This window comes from Emydura macquarii, unplaced genomic scaffold (assembly GCF_026122565.2).
Source record: "Emydura macquarii macquarii isolate MOO-44397 ecotype Brisbane River unplaced genomic scaffold, CSIRO-AGI_Emac_v2 contig_3240, whole genome shotgun sequence".
Taxonomy (NCBI): Eukaryota; Metazoa; Chordata; order Testudines; family Chelidae; genus Emydura; species Emydura macquarii.
In genome coordinates this window covers 6392794-6420223 of record NW_027133377.1, presented here as the reverse complement: position 1 = coordinate 6420223, position 27430 = coordinate 6392794, and the positions used below count along the sequence as shown (strand labels likewise).

The 27430-nt window shown below is 38.2% G+C and overlaps 1 protein-coding gene across 1 annotated transcript in view; it reads right to left on the bottom strand.

Annotated features, from left to right (window-relative positions):
- Positions 1–9086: 9086 nt before the first annotated feature.
- LGR4 (leucine rich repeat containing G protein-coupled receptor 4) overlaps positions 9087–27430 on the bottom strand; it is a 106873-nt gene continuing 88529 nt past the window's right edge. Inside the window, 13 exon segments of the mRNA XM_067532121.1 lie at positions 9087–10891; positions 10894–11991; positions 15138–15218; positions 16248–16369; positions 18270–18395; positions 18743–18814; positions 19896–19967; positions 21957–22022; positions 23429–23500; positions 24285–24353; positions 25392–25463; positions 25557–25628; positions 26210–26278. Coding sequence (XP_067388222.1) covers positions 10716–10891; positions 10894–11991; positions 15138–15218; positions 16248–16369; positions 18270–18395; positions 18743–18814; positions 19896–19967; positions 21957–22022; positions 23429–23500; positions 24285–24353; positions 25392–25463; positions 25557–25628; positions 26210–26278 — 2167 coding nt within the window. The 3' untranslated portion in view covers positions 9087–10715.

Here is a 27430-nt window from a genome sequence, read left to right as displayed (position 1 = left end):
TCTCAATGTTTTTACCCATTAAATATTCATAAAATTAGGGGCTAGTAGTATTCCCATGTACTCCACTGGAACAGGATTGAGCACTTACATTTCAGCATAATTGTAGTTTAGTCACGCTATACATATATAGCATTTTAATCTTTCCTCATAAATCAGTCCTTCCTTGTTGCTCTTCTGTGAACTCCCTTCAGTTTGTCAATATATTTACTGTACTGATGTGCCAAGAATTAAGTGTAATATTTTTAGATACGATCACACCAGAGCTGTGTTGAGACTGATCGTAATCTCTCTGCTCCATGATGTATATGCCTCTACATATGCAGGAAAATATCCCAATGGCCCTTTCTGCTGCCAACCATCAAACGTAGTTTTTTCAACATTATTGTTTTCCACATTTCCACCTCCAATTGAATCTCCATTTTAGCTATTTCCCCCCACATTTACTAGCAAGGTCAGTTTTCTGTTGCATTTGTGTTTCTAATTTCATTTTCACTTTGTTGTTTAGTAAATTTTGGAGTATGAATTTAATATGCCTATAATTGAAGGAAGTGGTAGGAAACAAGCTTTTGAATGGTATGATAGAATAGTGATGGTTCTCAGGATACCCAGGTCTGCGAGTCACCTTATTAGCCCCTTGCCTGCAGTGAGAGGGAGACTTAACTGGGTGTCAGCAACCTAACACCGACAGCCTTTTAGCCACCAAAACGTCTCCTGTGGACTCGTCCTTACTTTGCCTTGCAGGTTAACAGCACCCCATCCCCCAAGCTCCCTTGAAGTAGCCTTGTGACAGGGGACATGTCATCTTTTGTGAGTGCCTTTTGTGAGTGCCTTTTGTGAGTGGCTGGGTGTGATATTTCACTCTTTCCTGGTCCTGGAGCCCTTTGTAAATTGCTGATCTTGCTTGGTGGGTCTTCAGTGGCTCAGCCTTCTGGCCAAATCACACAATTAAAAATGGACAAACCCGTTCTAGGGCAGCAAAGAGTTCAACAAACTGTCAGCCCTCATCAGGGGCTTCAGCCCCATCTCCAGGCCCTTTAACACTCACACTTCTAAACAAGCCTCATTCCCTTCTCAGGGCTTGGGCCAATTCCCCGGAGGGTAATCCAGGCCCCGTCAGGGACCTTATACACAGCAGGGCCTCTTCCCACCTAACCCCTTTCTCTTCACTTCTTATCTTAGGGTTACAGTTACCAGGTCTCCTCATTCCCAGGGCCAGTACATCAGCCTATCAAGCTGCTCTAGCCAGGGCCACAGCTGCAACCTCTCCACCTCTTCCTTAGCCCTCTGGTCCCAGCCAGGAACTGAGCTGCTTAGGCCCTGCAGCTCCTTTTAGCTAAGCCCTTTGGGCTCTGATTGGCTGCATTCTTGCACCCTCTCTAGGCATGCCTGTATGATCCACCTTCACTGTCCCTTTCCTGGGGTGGCGTGTGGTATGACCAAGGGGCTTCCAAGAGGGGTCCTCAAAGGGCCATCACAGCCCCCCTATATCAGTGGTTCTCAAACTTTTTAAATGGAGCCCCCCCAGTGGACTTTTGTCTAACAGTTGCATCACCCCTTCCCCTGAATCACGCCACCCCTTTCTCCCTTCTGAAAGGGGGGCCCTTTCAGAAAAAAATAGGGGCACTTCCCACACTGTAGGCCCTAATAATCACGCCACCCCTTCTCCCAAGATCCCCCTTTCAGAAAAAAAACAGGGCCTACAGTGCGGGAAGCAGGGAGTGTGGCAGCAGCAACACGGGGAGCATGTCCCCCCCCCACCCATGGGGCCCACCCCCTACTTTGAGAACCACTGCCCTATATAGTGTCCAGCCCCTTATCCACTGAACACTCACAGAAGCAGCAGGTCTACTGTCCGCAAGGGAAGAGTATATACACCAAAGTGTAGGATTCAACCCAGGAGCAGCACCTAGCTTAATATCAAAGTGCTGAGAGATGTTTATAGGGAAAATCAGAGCAAGTTCATTACCAAAGATTTAAGATTCAAGAGAGAGTGAATAAGGATAATGAAAATCACAGGTTACAATTAAAACAAAATTGTAACATGCTTTCTAGTGACTGAACTTAACACACTAACCCCTCTTGTCTAAAGAAGTTTCTCACTCCAAATGTCCTGTACAGCATTTTAACCTAGGCTGGTTTAGATCCCATTTTCATTAATGTCAACATACTGTTTTGTTTTGTTTTTTACTTCTTAGGTACAGGATAAAGGGGTGTCTTTTTGCCTTCTACTTATATTCCCCAAAGTTCATTTTCTGTACTCAGAGTCAGGATAATCCTTGTAGTTTATTTTCCTGTTAATTTCACATCTCCCTGGTGACTTCATATGGAGATGTGCAGTCATTGTGTTAGCTCACAATGTTTAATTTGCATGCTGACAGAGACAGATGAATGAAAACACATTTGTCAGCTCTGCCTTGATACAGACTTTAAAACACATTTTCAATATATATGTATCTGTACATATATTTCACAATGATATTAATGAACAGAGTAATGCTGGTTTTCATTTAACACCTCATATGATGTTCTGTGGTACTTATTAGGATCAGGATATCCTTGTAACCCACTTGTCAGTTGGCACTGAGGTTGGGGAAAGAGGGTTCTGAGTCAGAATAACAAAAATTGGTAATGCTTCTAAAGTAAAGAGTAAACAGCCAAGAGTTGTTAAATAGAAAGATGAAGGATTTGTTTTCATCTGAAAAACGCAGAAAATTGGTTTCTTAAAGAATCAGAAGCAAAATACTGATGAGTCTATAGGGTAGACATTTTAAATGCCATTGTACTCAGAGTTTGACGTGGGGGGGTCATCGTAAATAATCACCGCAACATGAGCTCTTAGTGCAGTGCTGTGGTGAAAGGGTCTAATGTGATTCCTGGATATATAAAAAGGGGGACCACTACATAGAAGTAGAGAAGTGATCTTGCCTCTGTACACAGACCACTGGTAAGACTGCTACTAGAATGTATCCAGTTCTAGTGTACCACTTCAGGAAAGGTATAGAAATGCTGGAGGGAGTTCAGAGGAGGTTATAAAAGTGATACAAGAGCTGGAAAATAAGCCTTACAACACGAGGCTTCAGTTGCTTAATTTATTCAGTTGATTAAAAAGAAGGTTGAGAGACAATAGCAATAATTAAATCTCATGCTTCACGGCTACAGCCAACATTCTTCTGGGATCAGGAAGGATTTTTTCCCCCCCAAAGCACAATTAACCATATGTACTGTGGGTTGGGCTTTTCTGTTTTTTCTCCTTTCTCTGAAACATCAGAGATTTGCCACAGCTGGAGATGGGACATTAGACAGGGTGGGCCACTTGTCTGAAATGGTAGAGAGAATTTTTTTTAAGAAGCTTGGTATATATGTCTTTCTCACATGTTCAGAGTCAAACTCACTGGCCAATTTAGGATTGTGAAAGAATTTTCCTCCAAGTCAGAATGGCTAGGACCTTGGCTTTTTTCCCCCCATCTACTGCTGCAGCATGGGGTGTAAATCCATGCTAGGATTATCCAGGCATATTTTACTAATCTATTCCCTGCCACTGCAGAGGCCTCAGGCATTGGTGGCACTTTGGTCTCTCCTGCTCTGTGCTTGTGGCACATAACAGTTTTGGACTCCTGAGAACTGAACTGCTTTAATTTAATTAAAGTAATTGGGCTAAGCGGAGAGATATTTTGTGAAATTTAATGGCCTGTGAAATAAAAGGTGGCCAGACTAGATGATCTAATGGTCCCTTCTGGCCTGTAGCTCTATAAAGTTTACGAAATCATTGAAATGTAGCTGTAATGATAATTTAAGGCCTGGTCTACATCTAAAACTCAGGTCCAACATAGCTATGTTGCTTGGGGGTGTGAAAAATTCACACCCCCAAGAGATAATCGTTAAATTGACCTAAACTCCAATACAGACACCACTAGATTAATGGAAGAATTCTTCTGTTGACCTAGCTACTGCCTTTCGAGAGCATGGTTTAACTACTGTGATGGAAAAACCCCTTCTGTTGCTGGATCGAGTATTTATACTCAGGCACTACAGCACTGTTGCTGTGCCAGTGTAGTGTCTGTGAAGTAGACATATCCTAAATCCCTGTTCCAGCAGGCATTCACTAAGGAGCAATCTCTTTTGGTGATTTGATGTCGTCCTGTATTTCTCTTGATGTGTGGGCTTTTGATCAAGCCCTGTAATATCAGGCTGCTTATTACTTACATATCTTTTCTATTGCTTATGTTTTAAAAAGTATTTACGAATTTTCAGCTACAACTATCAAAAGAGTTACACCTAGAAAAACTGAAAATAAAGTCCTTATTAGATACTAGAAAATATATTCTACTAAATAATCATACACAAAATAACAATTAGGAAAAAATGCTTTATGAAGAAGGGAAGAAGGGAAAGAGAAAAAGGCAAGTAAAATATTTATGAACAACAGCATTTATTACCATGTTGACACTTGAAATGACAAGAAAAAGACATTTACGTTGTCATGAGAAATAAACCCTTTCATGATATTCTTATTCAGTTAATAGCATAAAACATTTAAAAATATGGTGGTAAGTAGGAACCAATCTCGTTTCTAAAAGAAGATGATGATTCAACACACAGAAGTAGTAAACAATTTAGATAAAATATTTCTTTTGGCTGAGTTTTATACGTATAATCCTTATTTAAATTTGCAATTTTGCAGATTAAAAATAACATGCTATCTGTATATCACTGCAAGAAAACAGAGACTTTAAAGCATTCATGTTTTCTTTCTGTGGATCTGTCTGATGTGAAGAATCTAGAAATATGCAGACCTTCCCACTTAACCAAAATCTTGTTTTTAAATTCTCATGCATGTTAACAAAAATGGAGGAAAAGATATCAGCATATTTCACCAGCGGTATCAAGTTAAAATAATGTAGACAACTTATTCTTAGCTGTATCTGATAAAAGGAAACATTAAATTTACATTTTATATTATTTTCAATAGATTCTCAATACCAGAAAGTATGTCTGAATCTTGAAAAGCTTCTCTTAATACCATATCTAAACATTTTAAATTCCTATTCTTCATTTATTCCAATTTTACCTTCTATGTATTTTGGTGTAAAATTATGCTTGGTCTAATCTGTGCTAAAGAAAACTTCATTTTCATCATCCTCAGTCAAATCTACACATTTAGTAGTTGGTCTTCCCAAACCTACAGTTTCCAGCAAAGGGAGGAACAGCAGTCCTTTGAACCAGGTAGAAAGCCACCTCACCTCATACCCATCACCTGAGCAAACCAGGCTCTGATAGGCCCACCCTGCCAGTGTCTATCTTTGTGAAGATATATTGACTGCTTTAATTTTTTTTCTTTGGTCATATTTTTCCAGAGGCTGTGTAATTTTGGGGACCTTAATTATAGTGTGTTTTAGCATTCCTCATTCTTTCACACTAGTATATTTAAAACTTCTTTCCATTGCAATGGGAGCAGCCTAAAGGGGAGTGTTTCTTTCTCCTTTTGGAAAATTCTGAAGGAATCTGCACGGAATATTCAAAGTGAAATCCTGATCCCATTGAAATCAATGGCAAGACTCCCACTGACTTCAGCAGGGTCAAGATTTCACTTTGAGGATATGTCTACACAGCAACACAAAAAACACAAAAAATCTGTGGCATCAAAGCCCAGGTCAATTGACTCATGCTTGGGCTGCGTGGCAGAAAATTGCAGTGTAGACATTCAGGCTCAGGCTGGATCCTGGCTCTGGGAACCACCCCCCTCCTGGGCTTCAGCCCAAGCCCCAATGTCTATGCTGCAATTTTTAGCAGCACAGCCTGAGCCAGAGTCAGCTGACTGCCAGCTGTGGCCATGCCCCAGGTCTTTTATTACAGTGTAGATATACCCTCAGTTTCTATGCTCAAGCCAAATTTATCTGATTGTTTTTAGCATTATTTGGAGGTCATCATCAATCAACCTACTACTGTGTGGCCCTTCCCCTCCCCCCTTCCTTTTGCAGCAAGTCTTCACTTGAACCATCGTCTAATTTCTTGTTAAAACTCTAATTGACAATATGGTTCATTTCTTTAGAACAGATCTTTTGGCTAGATTGAGCCTTTCAGAGGAAAATGCAGGCAGTGCCTTGTGGCTTTGCAACCCAATGACACATCATATTTTTGATATAGTAGAACTCTGCTTATCTAACCAAAAACAAGATAGTTTATTCTAGTCCCAATTCAAAGATTTTATAGTAAATGCTGCAGGATTATATTTCATTTACAAAATCTATAACATCTCATTTAATAATATAACATATCTTTAATATAATACATTAAAACAAACTTGTCCATCCAAGTTCTTATTGTGTAAGAATGCCTCTACAATTTACAAAAATCAAGACTTTATGATGAAGTATCTTCTTTCATTTTTTTTTCCATTCACTCAATTAATTTTACAAAATTCAGTCTTTAGCAACAGGAGTCCCAGTCTTTAGTAGATATTAGTAAAATTCTGCTGTATATAACAGTGACTAAAAAAAACCTCCAGCCAAAAAAGAAATCGAAACTTGGAATGCTAACAATAAGAGATCAAAAGCAGTTAAGTAATTAAAAATATAATTAAATTGAGAGTATGATATTTGAGATATGGATAAGCTTCTGAAGAAAACTATACATGTTTTGATTAATTAAAAAATATTAGCCTTCAAATTAGAACAGAAGTCTGGTATAAAAAGCTGTTCAATACAGTCAAAATAAAGTGAAAGAAGTTGGAGATAAAAGGATTTGTGTACAATTTTGAAAAAACATTTGTAATTACAAGATTGGACACAGGAGATTCAGCTCGGAAGGGTGCAGTTAGAACTTAAGGGATGTAACTGACAACTTAAGACGTATAAAAATGTATATTAAACAGAAAAATTGGCTCTACAGTAGATTAAGAAAACAACAGTATTTGTATATGATAGACTGAATTCTTCAGGTTAAACTAGTGTTTGAGTTTAATTTTAAAAAAAGGCACAATACAAAAATCCATTTTTGTCTTTGGTTTATGTTAATATTTTAAATGTTTTAAGAAAAGCATAGGCCTGCAGACTTTACTTGTGTAAAACTTCCATGGAGGAGTAACTGCATGAAGTCTGCAGGAATGGACTCCCAGTTACAGATTTTAAAGTCCACGTGATCACTCATGCACAGCAGCAAATTGCCAAAATATTTGAAGTAGCTGTTTTCAGTAAGCATTCAAAATGGGAATGCCAATTTTTTTTTTTTGCCTTTCAATAAGTTTCTTTTTAAAACAAAACTAACTAAAAACTGAACATAAGTTATTCCTATGAGGAGTCCTTATTACATAAAATATTTGCAGTTTCTTTCCTCAGTATCCTCCTATGATAGCCCAAACAAAGGTATTTAGTACCTCCCACCAGCAGGAGACAAGAAAAAAAGAAAGCTAAAGTTTTTACGATATCACTACACCTGTAGAATGTGATGGGTAGATGACCTGGCTTGATTGTTTTTCTGCATCTTGCACATTGGGTGAGTTCTTTCTGGATGACTAGGTTCCATTTTGTTTGGGGACTTCTCTCCAGTGCTTATATTTGGCAGGATTGAAATCCTTATTGAATGTATCTTAAAGTAACTGTAGGGAATAGAAGATCAGGTGATCTCTTTGTTCTGTTTCCTGCAGTAACCAAGAAGGTCTTGCAGTTCAAAATTGCAGCCAGGAAGCTTTTGATCTGGGGAAAAGGGGCCCTGCATTCAATTAATATTAATTCTGAGTAATTTTTACCTGACTGGAAAAAAGTAGGTTGCTTGCTAGAACTATGTAAGACACCTGTGTGTCCTTATACACACCTCTTCACATCATTAGGGGATTGGGGTAGACCCAAATGCCACTTTTGGAGAGTGGATGTTGACAGGTGTATTTTCTGTTTGTGGTTTTTCCAGTACTTACCTTGTGGTTGCTCTAGCATTGGTCATTACTACTGCAACTAACTTGTGTGGCATAGGACATTGCAAGTAGGCCTTTGCCTACCTTTTAACTGGATTTCTCCAAGTTCGCCTGGGTAAGCCCACACCTGCTGCCATTATCTTGTGCTGGTGGAATTGGGCCCCAGCTCAATTTGCAGCCCTCTTTCTCAGGGGAGTGACTTCAAGAAACTTGCATTTCCCCCTCTGCTATCTCTATCTGCTGGTAGAAAGAACCTATTCATGTTGGCTAGCTTTGGAAGAAACTGGAACAAACTTAAATACCCATTAATAGTCACAGTCATAATTAAGAAGCACATTACAAACCAATATTTTCCAGGGTTCAAAATGGAAAAAATGTACCCTCAAATTAACAATATCTGACAATTTTAGTAACACTGTAAAGCAAAGTATCAATGTTAAATGAAGAATGATTTTTTTTTTTAAAAAAAAACCCACTCTGTTGCTGCATATTTTATTGGAAGCTTGATAATAGTTTTTCTTTCCCTACTGACTGTATTTTCCATTTGAAATTTATTTTCCTCTTTTCAAAAAGCTGAAAGTAATTACTGTCCAACACAATACTTCCAAGAGTTATTTAACTGCAGCTACATGGCCAATAGAGGGAGTGTGAAACAGATTGTGTGGCCCTCACATAATAGTGGCTAAAAAAAAAAAAAAAGTGCATGAAATTGGCAATGAAATTATGGCTTTTAAAAATAAATATTTAGCATCTGGATGACCTTCCGAAGATACCTTTGGGCTAAAATTCTACACTTCACAATGAAGAATGCTTTGTAAAAAGCCAAACACTTTTCTGGATGTTTTAACCTACTGCAAGTCTACACAGTCAGCATTAAGTTTAGCTCATAAATCCACATTTAAACTGGCAATTTTGTTATTCTGTTAGCATATTTCCTTTCCAAAACTTCAGCCATATGTAATACACTGTGTCTGACACCATATTTATGAGCATCATTTCCCATGCTGATTTTGTGCATCTGAAATATTTCCAAAATCATTTTTAAGTAGTGTAATTTCTAGAAATACCCATGTACATTTTATTTGCTTTCAGTGAGATACTTCATGCCAACTTAAGATGAAATATTTGATTATAACTATAAGAAAGCAAAAACTCTGGGATGGTTTTCTTTTCTCTCTGCTTTTGTTTGTTTTTACTTGAATAGTTTGGGTTACAAAAATTACAGCATTCAGTAAATGAAACCCTCCCAATATTTTGTACAAACTACATGATTTTGATATACAAGGATTCTGTTTTATTAAAGTGACACTGTACAACCATGTCTATTTACAATGCAAACAAGTATAAAAAACCACAATTTAAACATTCTGCTACTGGCAGCCACTAGAGTTTAGGAGGTAGCTTTAATTAACAAAATGAACTGAAGCCATATTTCCCATCATGTGTGCTATCAAATAATTTACCATACAAAGATAAAAATTCATTATATGCACAGTATGTACAGTTTAATTCTCAAAAGAGCAATCTAGCTTAAATCTTAACAAGAATATTTCCAGAGTAACTGGTATGGCAGTGGATTTGCTATTGATTTAGCATATTGTTCAAGAAACTTCTATAATTACTTTGATCATGCATTCATAACTTTGTTGATTAAACAAAGTACAGATAAAAAGATAATTGATGGTAATTAAGTGATATTTAGGTCTAAGATGCTTAAGAAAACATTTTAAATTAATTCACCGATTTACATGAAAATCAGTCCATCTCACCACATTGTACTTTACTCTGAGTAAAATAATTGGCAGAAATGCAGAAGTTTCTATACTGCAAAACTGCTTTTCATTGCCACCCCTTTTGGTAAAGTCTCAGTATGCTCACAGACATTATTGTGTGCATAAGCACCATTGCAAACAGTGAATAGGGCTGCAAAATATTTTAGTTTTTCCCTCTCTCTCTCTCTCTCAATAAGCATGCTAACCTCACACACAGCCTGCACTGATGATATACACTGTCTAGCCCATGGTAATTCCTTCTGGTATTATGACCTTACATAATACTGAAAAATGTTACTGTGGTTTTCACCTGAAGCAGTGTGTCACCACTGAAAACCATGTTCAGTTCCACTGCTCCTGACAACTGTTAATATTCTTAATTCATAGTCTGCAGATCTTGAGGGCTGATAAAAGAATTTCTTTTAATAAAAAAATAGTTATCTTATTAAAATCAAATCTTAGTTTGAAATATAAAAAACAAAAATGTTATACCTATATTGCTCTCACAGTTCTGTATGGGAAACATAGTCCCTTCTCTTGGCCCTGCAGTAAGTCATCCTGAGATTAATGCTGAAAATACTATACAAAGCTAGCAACGATTTTTTCTTAATTATAGAAAATCACATTTTAAAATAATTTCTTAATATTAACAGCTGTCCTTTATATTGTGCTTAACCAGAAAGATTGACAGAACTTGCCTCACACAACAGTGGAAGCAAAATACAGTTGGAGTACAACATGGAAACAGACCTTTAGCACATAAAAACTGTATAAAAGAAACCATTATTGCTTGGAAAGAATAAAAATATTGGGTTACAAGTTTTGGTTTACCAATTATTTACAGTTGGCAACACCCCCCCGCCCCCTCCCCAGCCCATCAAATATATGGCTCAAGAAATTTACTGCCCACTTCCCTTCTTTACAAGTGACACCACGCAATGATTACAAAAGTGCTTCCTGGTTGAAAGATCAGAACAGGTATGGTCTATGAAACATTGTACTTCTTTCTTTATAAGACGAGCTTACAGCAAAGTCTTTCAGTCTTTAATTCTTGGTATATTGTAGGTGTAACGAACCAAAGGAAATCCTCTGCTTTGATAAAAACAGGCACGACCACAGGCCTGCACTTGGTCTGAACTGTCCGACACAAAAGAGTCGTCCTCATCTGCATAATCAGAATGGGCAGACTGCGTGCCACAGTCTGACCAATATCATCTGGCCTTTGGCAAGGCACCACTGCCAGTGTAGGACAACTGTGAGATTTTATTAAGTGTTTGCATGGTACAGGTTTGGATAAAAGAAGTGATTCACAACATTCACACATGGTAAGGTTACCCTGCAAATGTGAATACATGCCACAGTCATAGTAGAAATCCTGTGTCACACAGCCACCTTGAGTATTGACAGCAATTGCCACTGCTCCATTCTTTTTGGTGATATACCGTCTAAGTGATTTCCAGTCTTCCTTGAATGTTGGGTTGAAGAAAATATACAGGACTGGATTCAGACAAGCAGGTAATGGGAAAAATATTAGGGTAACAGACTTCATTATTTCAGGGCTGATAGAGATTGCAGTGATCAATGGTGCAAATGAGAAAAATGCAACAGGACAGAAAAAGATGCAGTTGGTGAAGATTAGCCAAGCAACATGCTTAATCATGCTGGATTGTGAGTTTTCTGAGAGGTCTTCTTTTTCCAAGTTGCAATAAAGTTTAGTGTAGACAACAGCCATTAGCAAAAATGCTAATGAGTTTAGCAGCACTAAAGTTACTGTAAACCCTAATGAAGGTGTTTCTCCAGTGGGGAAGGGCAAGCAGAGGGGAGATGCTGAATACTCCCCTTTATGGAAAAGTGGTAAGCATCCTGCTACCATACCACAAAGGAAAGCAAAAATTGCAGCAATTTGGAATTGTTTTAGGTGATTACTTTTCCCATTTTTAATTATCTCTTTTGCAGAAAAGCTTCGTTCAACAGCTGCCAACATCAGGGAAAAAATGGCACTTTCTGATGAAAAGACTGCAAGAAAACCAGCAACTTTACAACCACTGCCAGTCTCCCACCATATGCCAAATTCAGCAAATCTTCCCCAAGAGACTGCATCCAGGAAAGTTAATATACCAGTGTAGATCCCCATAAATAAATTAGAGACAGAAATCAGACCTATAAATATTTTGCAGGAAGACAATGGAGTACAAGATGCAAATATCGTTAACATGACAAGCAGGTTGAAGAACAAGGCAACCAAAAAAATAAACCAGACAGTAAGTCGAATCATCCAGCTTCCCAGTAAATATTCACAGGGCTTAAAAGCACCTACAAGAAATACAACAAAAAGGACACTGAATTAAGAAAAATGAAATAGCATTGAAAATCTTGCATAACTAAGCACAATTACAAGCACATAACTAATTATTTCTGGAATAACAGCACTCATTTGAACCCCTAAATAGGTCAGTTGAAAATAAACTGTGCTGCTGAAGCTATTTAGGAATTAATTAAGCCTGAAGAGATAATTACCAGGATGAATGGTCACTCGGGAATACTTGTGTAAACAAAATAAATAATTAAACCCTAATTGTCTTTCAGCTACTCAATAGCTTTTATTTGAGTCACCTTAATAAATTTTATTTTTACCTCCATATATCTTTATAAACAATTGGTACAAAGAAACAAACACTTTAATTTTCAAATCCATCCTGAAAAACAAAACACACAAAAAAAAAGGATGGGGGGGGGGGCAAATTTAACAAGTTTGTGTAATAAGTGATTCACAAACACTCACTTTGGAGTAGCTGTGGGTTACTTTAAGATGTCAGTCTTTCTTCTGAAGAAAAAAAAGTTACAAGAAAACACTTTTATAAAAAGCCAACCAACTCAATTTATTTACTTGAATAGGGGCAGGATTTCACCTCAAGGTTTCTGTTCCCAGCCCTGCCAGTGACACACTGTGTTACCTTGGGGAAGTCACAGAAGAAAATTACTCTACATTTTTTGCCACTGAAGTGAAGAAATGAGAGGCAAATCAACTTAAACCATAAATCCATCACAAGGAAAGGAATCGAGCTTAAGCAGCATCATAGCTTGCACTCTCCTTCAAATCTTTTTCATATGAGCTTCTACGGGAGATATGAGGGTTATTTAATTAATGTATCTAGAGCATTTTGAAAGCTTATGATAAGATGTGCTACATATTTACATGTGCAAAGTAACATTCTTGGAGTCCTCAAAAACATTGTGTACCAATGCAATGGGCCTTGGCCCTTGCAGTGTCCCAGGGACTAAAACAACATTAAACATTGTAGGTGACAATCCCCCTTTCATATGGGGAATCTCCAGGTGGCCCCAGCTCTATACCATGTGCCAGTGGGTCCATGGGTACAGTGAGCTTCTAAAACAAAAGGAGGGCATGGCCAGAATGTGCTACCATCTTGAGTTGGTGAAACAGCTGCTGGAGACTGATCCAGTCAGCAAAAGATAGCCCCAAACTAGAGCCTCAAATGTCACAAATGGCCCCAAGACCACACAGTAAGTACAGTCTACTCCAAATTCTGAGTGAAACAGTTATTGTGGAAAATAATCAACGGTCAGTGCAAAAGTCTCTCAAGGCCTTAACTGCCTTTTTTAACTCTGCTTCTGGGCCCATAGAATTTAAACTTGCCTATACTTTATAGCCAAGACAAAAATCAACATGTTCTTCTGCCCTAAGGAAAAACAGTTTATTTCTGGGCAGGTACATAATGGCACCAGTTGGATAGTTAGAAAATGGACCAACCAAAACAACTGATAAATTTCCTTTTCTTGCAGGCATTCCCAAGTAATAAGATTCCTCACTGAAAAATTATTTTCAAACCACAGTTTTTTTCATATCACATGAACATACTAATGTTGAGTAGAATACTATTTAAAAGCAAAACCGGCATATTATTTAGGAAAAGAAAAAGGGAATAAATAGTGTTGGTGGAAAGGGAATTCAATATTTCCAAAATTTGCAATTTGTTTTCTAACAGCTGCATGATATGCTGGTGACTCTCTCTACCAGTCAGATAGAAAAAATCCCTCTCAACCTCCAACCACCTTGATCTATTGCCTCCTCCACCTCATGCTTCTCATCCCCCCAGAAAACAGTCTTCTTTTTCCCATTCTCAGTGCAAGGACATGGGGGGTGCGAAGGGAGGAGTTGTTGATGGTTCCACATTACAGGCTCCATTAGTTAAGTGATTGGCAATCCATTCTCTGCAACTAGGCAAAGTGGGGAGTGGACCTGCTGTATTAGCAGTGATTCTGTATTTAGAGAGAGTAGGTATTCTACTCAAGATCAGAGCAACATCTTGGATTGGGAAGAGATTATGAGCAAGGGAGGGAGACTAGAGGCAGGCTGCAAGCTTGAAAATCAAGTATTCGTGCTTAGTGCCAAGAGCTGACGCATCACCAGCATGTGCAAAATGAGAGCAAAAGGCTGTAAAGCTTTTACCATAGCACATGAATTACAATTCCTGTGAGCAACCTAACAATCCAAAAGCAAACAAGCACAAAGCAGCATAGGTTAAATTCATTCCTAACACAACTGCTAAATTCAGTGCAGTTACACAATGATGAATTTTCCCCTATACCTATAAATTGCTTTCTCTTTGATCCAGGAAATCCCTCTAACACTCCATATATAAAAACAGAAGCTGGCACAAAAGGCAAAAGCTAGTCTGCTGAATCCCAAAGATGGATTCAGAACATTGTCATGAGAGGAAAAGATAAAATAAGTGCAGGTCCCTCTCCACCCTGCAGCAACTGCCTTGGGTGTCTCCTTGCCCACCCTGGCAGTATGGCTCTGTGCAGGGAATCAGGGGACTGTGAGGGGAATGGGAAGGTGGCAGGTACATGGCAGAAGCCATATTAGCTGGCTGGAACAATGTGCAGTGGTTCTCAGCAGGCTGGTAATGGGCAGGGGCTTGTGTACTATGTCTGAGTCTCCCTGGAGACCTGGCAAGGACGGAGTAGCTGCTAGGGAGACAGCAGGTAGGTGGGCAGGATGGGTAGTGGTGAAAGCTGTCTGTGGTGTTCCTTTGTAACATCAGAGAATTTCAGCACTCTAAAAGCACTGCAACCCATCAAAGTTGGAGCAGTTCAGGTATACTGCTAATGTGGAGAGTTGGTCCAAAGCATTAAAGGACAACAAATCCTGTCAACTCTAAATGTAAAGGCTAAGACTCTGTGTGCACTGAGCTTGGGAACCCTATATGGACTTTTTCCAACATGGCTCTCTACTATAATGCTAAATTGGACCAAATCCTGTGGTATTTACTCATCCAAATATACCATTGACATCAGTGGGAGTTTCACCCAAGCACTGCAGGATTTTGTGTACACTGGGACTATGAGGAATTAGAGATATAATTCTGTAAACAGCTAAAGCATAATGGAAGGGTAGAAATACAGAGCATAACTGAAGTGGTTGTTTTAATTACCTGTTGTGGGCACACAGTGAATAATTGTCTGACCCAGTTCTTCATTCTCATCGGTGTTTGGAACATCTGCATCTGCTGTAGCTGAATAAAGGCAGGAATTTTAGTCCTGAAGTATTGCTAGTTTTATTTTTTCAAATTATTGAACCAGATAATGGATCATCATAGTATTTTTTTAATAATTAAATCTGAAGCAAAATAGCAATTGACTCCATTCTCTGGGGATTTCATATATATTTTCCACACACATACTTAGATTCTATTTTGTTCTGAGGGACTTGAGGAACTCTGTGAAAATCCCTAAAACAAATCCCAGGGATGCTAAGTCCCAGCAAGAGTTCATGAAAGGAGCAGGTCACTCACTCCCTTCTTCCTGTTGTTGCTCCACCTTACAGTAACCCCATTACATCTTCTTGTATCCCCCCATCCCTGCACAGTACAATTGGGCCTCTGAGATGAACACTATGTGGGGGAAGGAGTTGGGAGATACACTCTCACCAGCAACCCCATTTTTTCTCTTTGTCCTCCACACTCAGCACTCCCTACTACAACATACTGTCAGGGGTTCTTGCCATGCCTCAGTTCTTAGTGCCCACAAAGGACTGTGGGATCTGGCTGAATCCTAGAAAAGAAATACAGATGGACTTTGGGTCCCATGAGTAAAAAAAGTTGAGAGCCACTGCTTTCAGTCAAAGCAGCCCCAGCCTCCGTATTGAGAGGAGAACTTGGAAGCCTGAAACCAGAGATTGAAAGCTCACAGTTCAGGCCATCTCTAAAGAGAGATGGAGATGCGGTGGTCGGCAGGATATTTCTTACAGAGAGTTCTGGGGAGCAAGTGAACAGCAAAATAACAGACTCTGCCAATTTAGTACAATGGAAGAAGAAAAATTTATTTTCTAACTGAAACAGGGAAAAGTCTATGTTAGCCAGGCAGACTAATCCCATTTGTTTGGAAATAGGAATTGGATCACATAGAACCAAATATTTTGTATTGTTTCGCATACCAGAAAAAGTCTTTAAAGGAGTTTCTTCATCTGCGTTTTGGACTACGTAATTACCTCCCTGGCCTAATTTATGTAATGCAGTGGAACACTAGTACAATGGAGCTCTCACCTCTATCATGATCTATAAATGCATTCTGATCTTGGTGGCTGGAATCCTCCACATTAGAGTTCAAATATGAGTCACAACCCCAAAATGCACAGCATTGGTAGGCATACGGAACAGACAGAGACCTGAAAAACAGGCAAAACAATGAACAATATTAGTTGGCGGCATTTATATTAATTTTTAAAAGTGGCATGGCCTCAAAGCTAACACTGTTCTACAGAAGCTACTTTTTGTCACTTTCACTAGTAAAGACCAACTTCAAACTGGAATCATTTATGAGAGTTTCTCAAAAGCTTTACCTTTACGATACTAAAACTAACTAGAGATGGGCAAAAACAGGGTGTTCTTGATTTTGCAAAACAAAACTGAACCACAGGTGGTTTGGATCAGAATCCCATTTCATCCAAGCCTTCAAAGTCTGCGTGTCTATCTTATGCAAAGCAAGTTGTTACTAGTATTCATGTTATCACCTGTATATACAGAAATGTAAACTAATCAAGCTTGCTGGAGAGTAGCTCTGTTGTGCAAGCAAGTTAATTCCCAGATGACTACATTATTAAGCATGCATCTGTCTTCCTCATTGTTCATTTTGTTTACATGAAATTCTTGACAGTGTAGGTCAGGATTTCCTGGTATGCACCTTGCTTTCTGCCAGCAATGGAACATGCTATAAAGTAGTGCAAAAAATAAGGTGGGGACAGCTGGCCACAAATACAGTTCAACACTATCTGGTTGCCATAAAATTCTATGCAAAAGCAGTCGCCTCATGGAGCTTTATTTGAATTTTTCAGGTAAGATGTTGTAGCCAACTTGATTGCTAATGGAACAGATTATATTGCTAACATTGGAAGTTCTTTTTCTTTCAAGATGAGAGAAAATTAAGAGGGTGGAAGAGTACAATAGACTATGCTGATGGCAAATGGGAAACTGAAGAGATTTAGAAAAGGGATGCATATTCAAAGAACCTCTGCTAGATTAGTCAGGTAGATTACACTTCAGTTTCTGCAGCATGGTCTTTGTACTCTAAAATTTTGGTGTTTCCTCACCACTCTGGTGATTCCTGCATCTGGAAAGTAGAATTTTACAAGGTTCATGTCAAAATACTGTAACTCTTATCAGTTTGGAGTTCAATATTAAGCCAATCAATATTAAACAGTGTACATTGGGGTACACAGTATTTTCAGATGGGCGAATGTCTAGTTACCCTTACAACAAGACCCCACAAAACCAATGGCATTCAGAGTCAAGGCTATATAATAAGAGAAATCCTACAAGGACTGTATTGTGCCTGGCCACTGTTTATATGCTCATCACGGAGGAGTGTCAGAACGGTGAATGCCATGCTTCAGTCATTCTCAGCTAGCGGCTCAAAAATGTTGAGTCTCTTGTTAACACAGGAGTGAATACTACAGACTCCTGGGATCGAAACCTAGACATCTCTGACTCCTTCCTCCGGTCTAGGGCAAGTAACAGTCTCTTTGCCTAAATTTTCCTATCTGTAACAATTTTTATCTGCTTCATAGGGAACATAAGAATTAATGTTTCTAAAGGTCTTTGAAAATGAGAAAGTCTACATAATGGTCTGATCCAAAGCTCTGGATTTGGCCCTAAATGCTTACTGTTGTTATTGTGCTGGGCTTCACAGAATAATCATTTGTATAAAGGTTGGGGATGGTGGAATCATGAGCCAGCTTCCATTTTCTAAACTGTAGGAAGTGGACATGCCAGTCACTGGCAAATGGGTCTTCACGTCTCCAGAACTCCATCCAAACCACTCCTCCAATCAGATATAAGTGGTGAGGGAAAAGAGTGTCAAGGTTTCCAAAAAGAACAAGTGAGAGCAGCCTCATGGTACAAGAATTGTAAATACCTCCCTTGACTTATTATAAAAGTCCAGCACAACTGGACATAGTTAACAGGAACACAGTGGCCTTAACTGAATTGACTTTTGTCACTTTGTTTGTCCATCTAAATGTTATTTTAAGTATATGTCTGAACAGTCTGTAGTTTTATCTACCAACGTACCGGAGCTTCACAAAGTCCTTTGCTGACAATGCTTCTTTCAGCTCAGAGTTGCCTGCAAGTTTAAGCTGGTTTAGTCCACTCAGTCCTTCAGTTGGAAACGAAATCAGCTCATTGAAACTTAAGTCTCTGAAAGGTGAATATTAAAATTGTTACACATCATAAAAGTCTGAAGAACCCATGGTACGTTTCATATGAGTAGAGATCTGCTCTAGTGTCTTTGACTAACATTCTGTCTTTCAAAACCCTCATCAAGCAGCATGCTGTGTGACAGCGGTCCTCCACACGAGAGAGGAATGCCTCATTTCACTGCTGTGTGTGTAGTTTGTGTAGCATTTGGGGATTGATACAGATGAAAAGCAATATGAAATGCGAACACTTATCAGTTCTGAGTGAGAACATTTAATAATTTCAGCAATTCGGTGCTGGGGGGGCAGAGGCCAGGCGGGGGGTATTGCACAAAATAGGCTACTTACAGATTAGTTATAGCACCAAGTGTAGTAAATGCCTCCTTGTGAATCTGCTGGATCAGGTTTCTACTGAGATCACTGCAATTAATAAAAAATGCCATTATGTTATCAATTTCACTGAAATTTCAGAATAACCATCATTTGGGAGCTCTGTGAGTGGCAGTCACATTATACCTCTGATAGGAAAGCCAAGTAATCTACATGGTTTAACAATATTTTTGGTATCTCCAGGACATTTTCCATACAGAATCATGTGTACATGGGTTTGATTCTGCTAGTTGCTGAGCATCGGCTGAAAGGTGAGAACATAAGTTCTTTGGGACAAGAGCATGTCTTATTTTATATCTGTACAGTATTTGCACAATGGGACCCTGACTGGAGCTTTGGAGTGTTACTGTATTATAAATAAGTTGGAGACAGCCCTGAGTTTCCACATGCAGGATCAAGTCTTGAGGCCTTATACTGTAGTGACTAACTGCCACTATTATTTACCTAACAGTATCTGTGAATTTCTGGGGTCTCATGTCTCCCTTTTATTAGCTCCTTAGTAAGTAATGTACAACCACATTTTAAGTCCTAATGTTTACCAATAAATTGTTTCATATTATAAATCTGCTATCATCTAGTAAAAAGAGACAGTAATGCTCAAGTAAAAACATTAACACAACAATGACAGGCAAAAGAAATCTCTCAAAAAATTTAACCTCTATTGATCTCAAACTCCTTACTAATTGTCCATTCAAAAGTAATGTATCATGTTTACTACTCTAGGTCTGGAAGAATGACATTTGCCCTACTTTACTTACACTGCTTTTTGCAATTTACTTCAGGTAAAAATAATTAACTTAATTATAAAAATAATAGGAACCACTTTTTACCCAACTTGGTATGCAAAATACATATTAATCTTTCAATGTATTTATACTAATATATACATTATATATAAAACAATAATATTAAGAACAGAGAAAGACTAAAACTGGTGCCTAATAAAAGAGTAACTATTGTATAGATCACTGTTAGCTTTGCCTTGCGAACTAGAATATCTAGACCATTAATACATGACAGGTTATTAGCTTCAGAGTCACATATTGTCTAGTTATGAGTCATAACTTATGTCCTATAATATTCAGAAAATAAGTAAAGAAAATATACGTACAGGATGCGTAGAGAAGTTAGTCCCTGAAAGGTGTCTTCCTTGATTTCGTGGATTTGATTATGTTGTAAGGAACTGGAATGTGGGGTGAGGGGGAAGAGGGAGAGAAAAAAACGTTATTTGGAGGCTATTTTCTGTAAAATGAGGGATACTTAGCTTTTGATTTTTCCCTTATCTATTAGTGTATTTTCCTCTATTGCTTTCCCCAGCCTCTCTCTCTATCAATATAAGGAAATCAGAACAATGGGAGTAAGATAAGGAAGAGATTAATCAATACCATTGTATTATGAATGGATTATATGATTTTTCTGATCATCCCTCCATTTTGGGCCCACTTCTCAACAATACACATGGCCATTTTCTCTTGAGAGGTTAATTCAATATTTGGAGCCCTCTTATGGAGTTTCCAGCAAATTTTAATTCACAACCCATTTGGCAGAAGTGAACATTGACAAGTGTGGTTTGAACTACCTCCAAGCCATAAGTGTCACTTGGTGAAACGGATTCACCTTGGCATTTAAAACAAACCTACTCATTTCCAGGTTGAGATGATTTAGGCCAAGCTCCAACTTAGAGTGAACGATTACTTCTTAAAATATGGATTTATAAAAGGAAAACACAGAGACCCTTCATTATGCAAGAGCTAAAGGGCAGGTTATATTTCCAATTCATTCTCTTCCCATGCACCCATCTGACAGTCAACATCCATTGAGGTGCTCCTGCATTCTAGGCCATAGATCTGAACTCAAAGGAACATGAAGGCAGGGTAATTTTGGCAGAGGGCAAATGGCCGCAGAGCTTGTTGCCAACATAGCAAACTTGATCTCTGTTGGACTGACAGCCATAGCACAGGGCAAAATTCATCTGTTTATGCCACCTGCTTTCAGGTGGATGAAATATCTATATTCTTCTCTAAGGGCAGCAGGGAGCTGGTGCATTTTTATGCTGCCTTTAATCACAGGACTTTTCCTGTGTCAGGGAGTGAAGAAAGGTGGAGATGGGAGGGGGGGTTATTATTTTTAAAAATTATTTATTTTGAATCAGGTAAATTTATCTTTATTAAAAATCAAATGATGTGGTCTCATAAATTGACCAGGCACTTTGCAACATACAATATATTCCCTGCCCTGAAGAATTCACAGTCCAAGGGCCTAAACCTGCTAGGTGCCTACCACCTCAACTCTTAATTATTTCTGTGGAAGCTGAAACACTCTGCATGTTGCAAGAGTGGACTCTGACAGGACAACACATGACAAGAGATCAGAATGAGGCAAGAAGGAAGGCAGGCTGGGTGGACAGTTGTGAAAAGTAGGTTTATGTGGGAGATAATGGGGTCTTGATAGGCAGGGAGATGGAGACAGATCCAAGACTAGAGGGCTACACATTGGAAGGTGCAAAGCTGAGAGTGAAAGAAAGATGAATGGCACAAGAAGAACAGAGGATTGGGAGAGCACCATGGCTGGAAATGGGAGCAGAGATATAAGCAGGGGAAAGATCATATTGGGCTTGAAAGGAAAGGATGAGGAGCTTTATCTGATGTGGTAAAGCACACAACAATAATGAAAGGATTTGAGAAGGAAGAGTGTTTCTTGGACAGGAAGAGGACTTTTAACAATGCCATGTTGATAGATGGAGAGAACAGAGGAAAGTTGTGGGGGCAGGAGGGAAGGGGGAGAGGTAAGATGTAAGGAAGAGAAAGTTATAGTAACCAAGGGATTAAAGAGTGGGTATACCAAGGATAAGGTGTAGTGAACTGAGTGCATACTTATAATTATGACAATCTTGCTTTGAAAAGCAGGATTACTGATTCTTTTACTCTTTTTGTGGTTAGACAGGAAGAAAAGTTAACCCTCTGACTATGTGAGCTGAATTCCATGGGGGTGAAATTCTCTAGCCTATGTTATACAGATGGTCAGACTAGATGATCATAAGATTCCCTTCTGGCTCTAAAAATCTATGATATTTTCTTACTGTCAAACATTAAGTAAAAGAACTCAGGATTGTAAGCTGTGGACTCAGCACAATAAGGGTTATTCAAGATAATTAACATATATTTCTACTTACATTTCTTCCAAGGAACTGCAGCCCTTAAAACTCGGAAGTTCTTTTATATTATTATAAGACAAGTCCCTTAAAAATAGAAAACGGGAAGAGTGTGGTTAGTTTAACTCTGCTCTATTTGAAACATTACTTTACTGCAACCATAAATTAAATAAAAAGCAGTATACAAACCATCCTGCTACTACAGTTCTAGAGAAAAACTGAAGACATTTTAAAATGACACAAAAAAGTCAGAGAATTGACTGCTATGCTCTACACAGCAACTGACCCCCATTATGTGCACTGGCTATACATATTACATACAAAATATGTACATGAAAAACATATGAAAAACAACATAAAGGTTGCAAAGTCAAGCCATCAAAAGTGAGGAAATGCCAGAATCAAGGCTGCTCAGAGCATCCCTGAATCCTAGCTCAGTATTTTAAACACAAGAGAACATTCTCTCTGTTCTTGATTGGAAAACCCATCTATTTTTCACTCTCGCTCTCTGAAATGGCTAACCCATTTTTATTTAAAACTTTTCAGAAATATTCAGCCTGAGACTGACAGGAAGCATGAAAAAGAATTCAGCCCAAATGGCAAAGTTGGCCAAATTATAAGCAACTGAAACCACGTAATGGAAGTGTCAGACAACTTAATTGTAGGTGTTGTTATTAGCTCTGCATTTAATAGTGCACAAAACATGGCCATGTAACTCATTTCAGATTTTTTGGGGGGACAGGGTGACAACAAAAGGGGTTGGAAACAGCTAAACGACAATTAAACCAGAGATTCAAAAAGCCAACTATTGAGAGAAAAAGCCCAGTGCTGTGTTGTCTTTCTCATCTATAAAACAGAACACATATTCCCCCGCACTCTTTTTCAAGTTAGAAGAATTTATCCTTTGCAATCATCTTTTCCCTACTCCTCCCAGAACCCATCCTCTTTTTTAAATATGTTTTTATTTTCTAATTTTGCCTCTCCCCATCATTTACTTTTACCTTCTGTGTGCATGCTCTCTCTCTCTCTCATATGCCTTACCATTCTCTCCCTCCTCCCCCACTTTCTATTCTCCACTGATCTCCTCTCCTCCATTACAGTAGTTACAAGTACTACTCTTCTTTACTCTCCAAATGTGTGTGATGAGTGTATTATGGAGATTGAGTGGGTGGCACAATGAATGTGAAGGCATTCCCATGCAAATGCTGTTACACTGACGTCCTTACAGGAGAACACCACCCCGGTGAAGAAACACCACGTACTTCAATAAATGCACCACTATTTCAAGAACGTGAGCTGGTCCATCAACACACTACTCTGCAGCACCAGGACTCCAGATGAGTCAAAGAGGGATCAGACATTTGAACAATTCTGAGGCCTAGCAACCTTGACTTGGCTTTACGCAATGATACTTTCTTTAAATATACAGCAATATTTCTTTTGTCGAATTATTTTTACTGATGTTAAAACAGGCGCAGGAAATGTTCACTTACAAAATCCGAAGCATCTTTTGTTCTTGGCATAGGTTAATGGGAATACTGCTTATCTTGGTGCCTGTAAGAGTCCTGTGTTAAAAACACACAAACACATACATGTTTGAATGTTCAAAAACTACATAGCAGATCTTAGAAATGTAGGGCCAGAAGGGACTCTTGAAAAGTCTTTTAGTCCAAACCCCTGCATTGGGACAGGACCAAGTAAAGCTCAACTCCCCCAACAGGTATTTTTCTAATTTGTTTTTAAAAATCTTCAATGATGGAGATTCCACAACCTCTCTTGGTAACCTATTCCAGTACTTAACTACCCTTAAAATTAGAAAGCTTTCCCTAATATCTAACCTAAATCTCCCTTGCTGCACCTTAACTCCATTATTCCTTGTCCCACTTTCAGTGAATGTACAGAACAACAGATCACCATCTTCTTTATAACAGCCCTTAACATATCCAAAGACTGATCAGGCCCCCCTCAGTCTTCTTTTCTGAAAACTAAACATACCCAGTTATTTTAACCTTTCCTCGTAGGTCACGTTTTCTAAACCTTTTTATCATTTTTATTGCTCTCCAACATACCCACATCTTTCCCATGTGAGGCACCCAGAATTGGACATAGTACCCCAGCTGAGGCCCATAAGTAAATACATTCAAAATTGTGAGGCACTCAGTTACTTTGGTAATGGCAGTCACATAATTACCTAAAATAGACAGGAACAGAATCCAGATCTTCTGGTTTCCAGCCCTCTTCACTAAGCTACACTTCTATCACTGGAAGTTAATTTGTAATACTAATTGTTCCCAGAAGAGATAGAACAATAAATTAATTTATTGGAAGGGTTTGGTAGAAGATACTTACAGGCTCTCCAGATTACTGGTCCCTGTCAAATTAGGAAACCACTGCACCATGCTGGCACCACGAATGACCCTAAATAAACAGCAAGATTATCTATAAACCATACTACAGAAGCTGTGGGAGATGGAGGAGGGGGAAAAAAGGGGCAATCCTGTTATCAAGGGGAAGTTTTCATTAGAAAGTTATATACTAATCACTTGATTGCCTTAATGAATTTTGTTTACACCATAGGTGTAAGGACGCTATTGGAATACACCTACAGTAAAAATATGTTTAATCAAATGCTATGAAATCATGTGATATTGCTCAGTGGCTTTGTCATTTTATCAGAATCATGCTTGGAATTCAGAACACTGTTAAATGTGCTAATTTTCTGCAGATGGTGCTGTGACCCAACTCCCAGAACTGCTCCATTCCAACAAATAAGATCAGTGCTGATTTTTACACATGTGGAGGATTTACATTTGAAGGATCAGCCTCACAGTAGTTTTGCAACCATCAGTCCCCATTTTACACACTGAAATGCATCAGTCTTAGATTAGGAGAGCCTGGGAATGGCACACAAGTGAAATCCCACATTTGTGCCTAAACAGGATCAATCCACTTGGAAGTGCCACATACGTATACATTATGAATATGGTATCAAGTATACAGCATAGTATAGTATAAAATCTTTTGACTGTAACTCAAATCTTGAAGATTTGAAATCAGTTTTTACTTAGTCATTACTTAGAACTCCCAGACTAGAAATCTTTTTTAAAGTGTGCATGCACTCGCCTGCAAACACGTACCCAATGTCCACTCATATTCAGAAATATATATATATGCTCTACTGGCTTGAATGGGAATCTGTCTGGGCAAGGACCTGAGCATTTGGCTTCAGGTTACTTTCCTTATGCAAGTTAACCAGAAGAAGAAAAGATTTTAAGACTATTTATCAGATTCTCAAAATACTGGACATTTCAAGAACAAACAGCAAAATTTATTAAAAATAAGTGTAAATAAAAATTGTGCATAAAGTAGCATCTGAGCAGCAAAATCAGTTCTTGTAGGGGCACAGACATACTATCTCACTTCAGATATTGTCTTATAAATTGAGAATGTACTTACAGGGAATGCAGATCTGATAAATTCTGAAATGCTGAGTTCTCCACAAAAGAGAGAGGATTATCATACAAATGTCTGAGGAATTAAAAACAAATTTCAGTGTCCCATCAGTTCACACAACCACTGTCTGAAAATCAGACAACAAATACACATATATAATATACTTACATAGTTCTTAGAAGAGGATTTCCCCCAAACGCACCATTAGGGATTATGGAAATGTAATTACTGTGAAATCCCCTAAAAATGTATTGACAAAAGAGAAATAAATCTTAAAATATAGCACCATTAGATTCAATCAACTGTTATTTTGCTTCTGTTCAAAGAATACGCAAACTCAGGTCTTAATCCTGCAAACACAGTTGCACTGAAGTCAAATGGGACTATGCACACTTGCAGGAGTAACTCTGAAGGATCAGACCTTTGTCTACTATATATCAGTAGTTAAAATGGAGAAAGCTACACTTTGCACAAAACTGTGATTATGCTTTTTTTTTTTTTTTAAATGATCAGTAAATACATAATTTTGCTACTAGAGGCCCCAAAGCAGTTACAAAATAGCTGATGGTTAGGATTTAGGTTATTGGCTATCCTGAATAATTTGCTTATTTATATCACTCCAAAACCATTTTCAATAGGCTCTCTCACTAACTGCCGATTACGCACTGCAGTAATTAAAGCATTACTTAGCATAACCTAATCCATTTCAGATTACTGGGTAATGAGACAAAAGAGGCATTCCTAACCTTGGAATTAGGATTGCTTTTTTATTTATGAGAAGGATGAAAATAATGAGTCGAACAAGATGCAGTAATACTCACAGCTCCTTTAGGCTTGGAAGTGCTTTAATGGCTTCAGGAAATTCTACCATGTTGTTGTAATTTAAATCCCTAGTAGAAACAGCATCATCAGCATCAGAAAACACTCAGTGCTAGCTACATATTTTCCACAGTGGACACCTCATGTTAAGTTGCTTGATATATATATACATATAGTGCAGCTATACATTTCTTTAAATTCTGTATTATCTCGATGATTTTATCCTTCAGAAGCATTTAAGACTAAAATATAGTCTTTTAAAACAACCAATAAAAAGATGTAGCTATGAATGATAATTTTGTATGGTCTATTCAGAAAATCTCGTAGGTTTTATAAAACATACACTAATATCAGCCACTAGAGAATAGCAGGAGCTTCAGACCTTGTAGTAAAGACAACTCTTATAATTAAACAAAAGAAGAAGTACAGTCAAGTAAATCCTACAAAACAAATCTTTTACATTAGCAAAGTGAATTTGTTGGAAACATTTACTTTTCAGCTACGCAGTAAACTAATCACAGTTGATCTGTCACCATTGCAGCACAAGAGCCAGTCAAGCTCTCCGTTTTATGCTGGCTGTTCGTTTTACAAAAAATGCACAAGGTAATGTCAAAGGGCAAAATCATGCAGCTCTTCCTCAGGCCACAGTCTTATTGATTTTTTTTCCTGAGAAGGGCTGCAGGATTGGGCCCAAAGAGTGTACTTTCCTTCCAGCTGAGAAGTAAAAGATTTGTTTAAAAAAAAAAAAAAAAACCCTAGACCTGGTTTCTAACTTTAAAAGATACCAAATTACAACTTTACCCTGATAACCGACTGTTCTAAATATTTAAATAAAGATTTACAGGGTTTTTGGAGCAAGTAAAGTTTTAAAGTTCCAATATTCCTTCAAACCCTCACAAAGTAGGAGTAAAATCTCCCCACCATCTTTAATTAATGGGAGCTATCCCTGACTTGAGTAGGGCCAGGATTTCATTCAAGATATTTTTTGCATTCTTTAAATGTAACAAATTTTTTTTAAGTGAAATATTGCTTGCTAGAGATTCATAAAGCAAACTGAAAGGAAATCTGTAGTCCTTGCAACATCATACAAAACACTTTAATGGCTATAAGTTCTGAGCCCTCTAAACTCAATATCATTTTATCCTTTGGCATTCAAAGTATATATCACCATTACATAGGGCCTAAGTAATTATCGCCGAAGACAACTGGCAACATATTTTGCA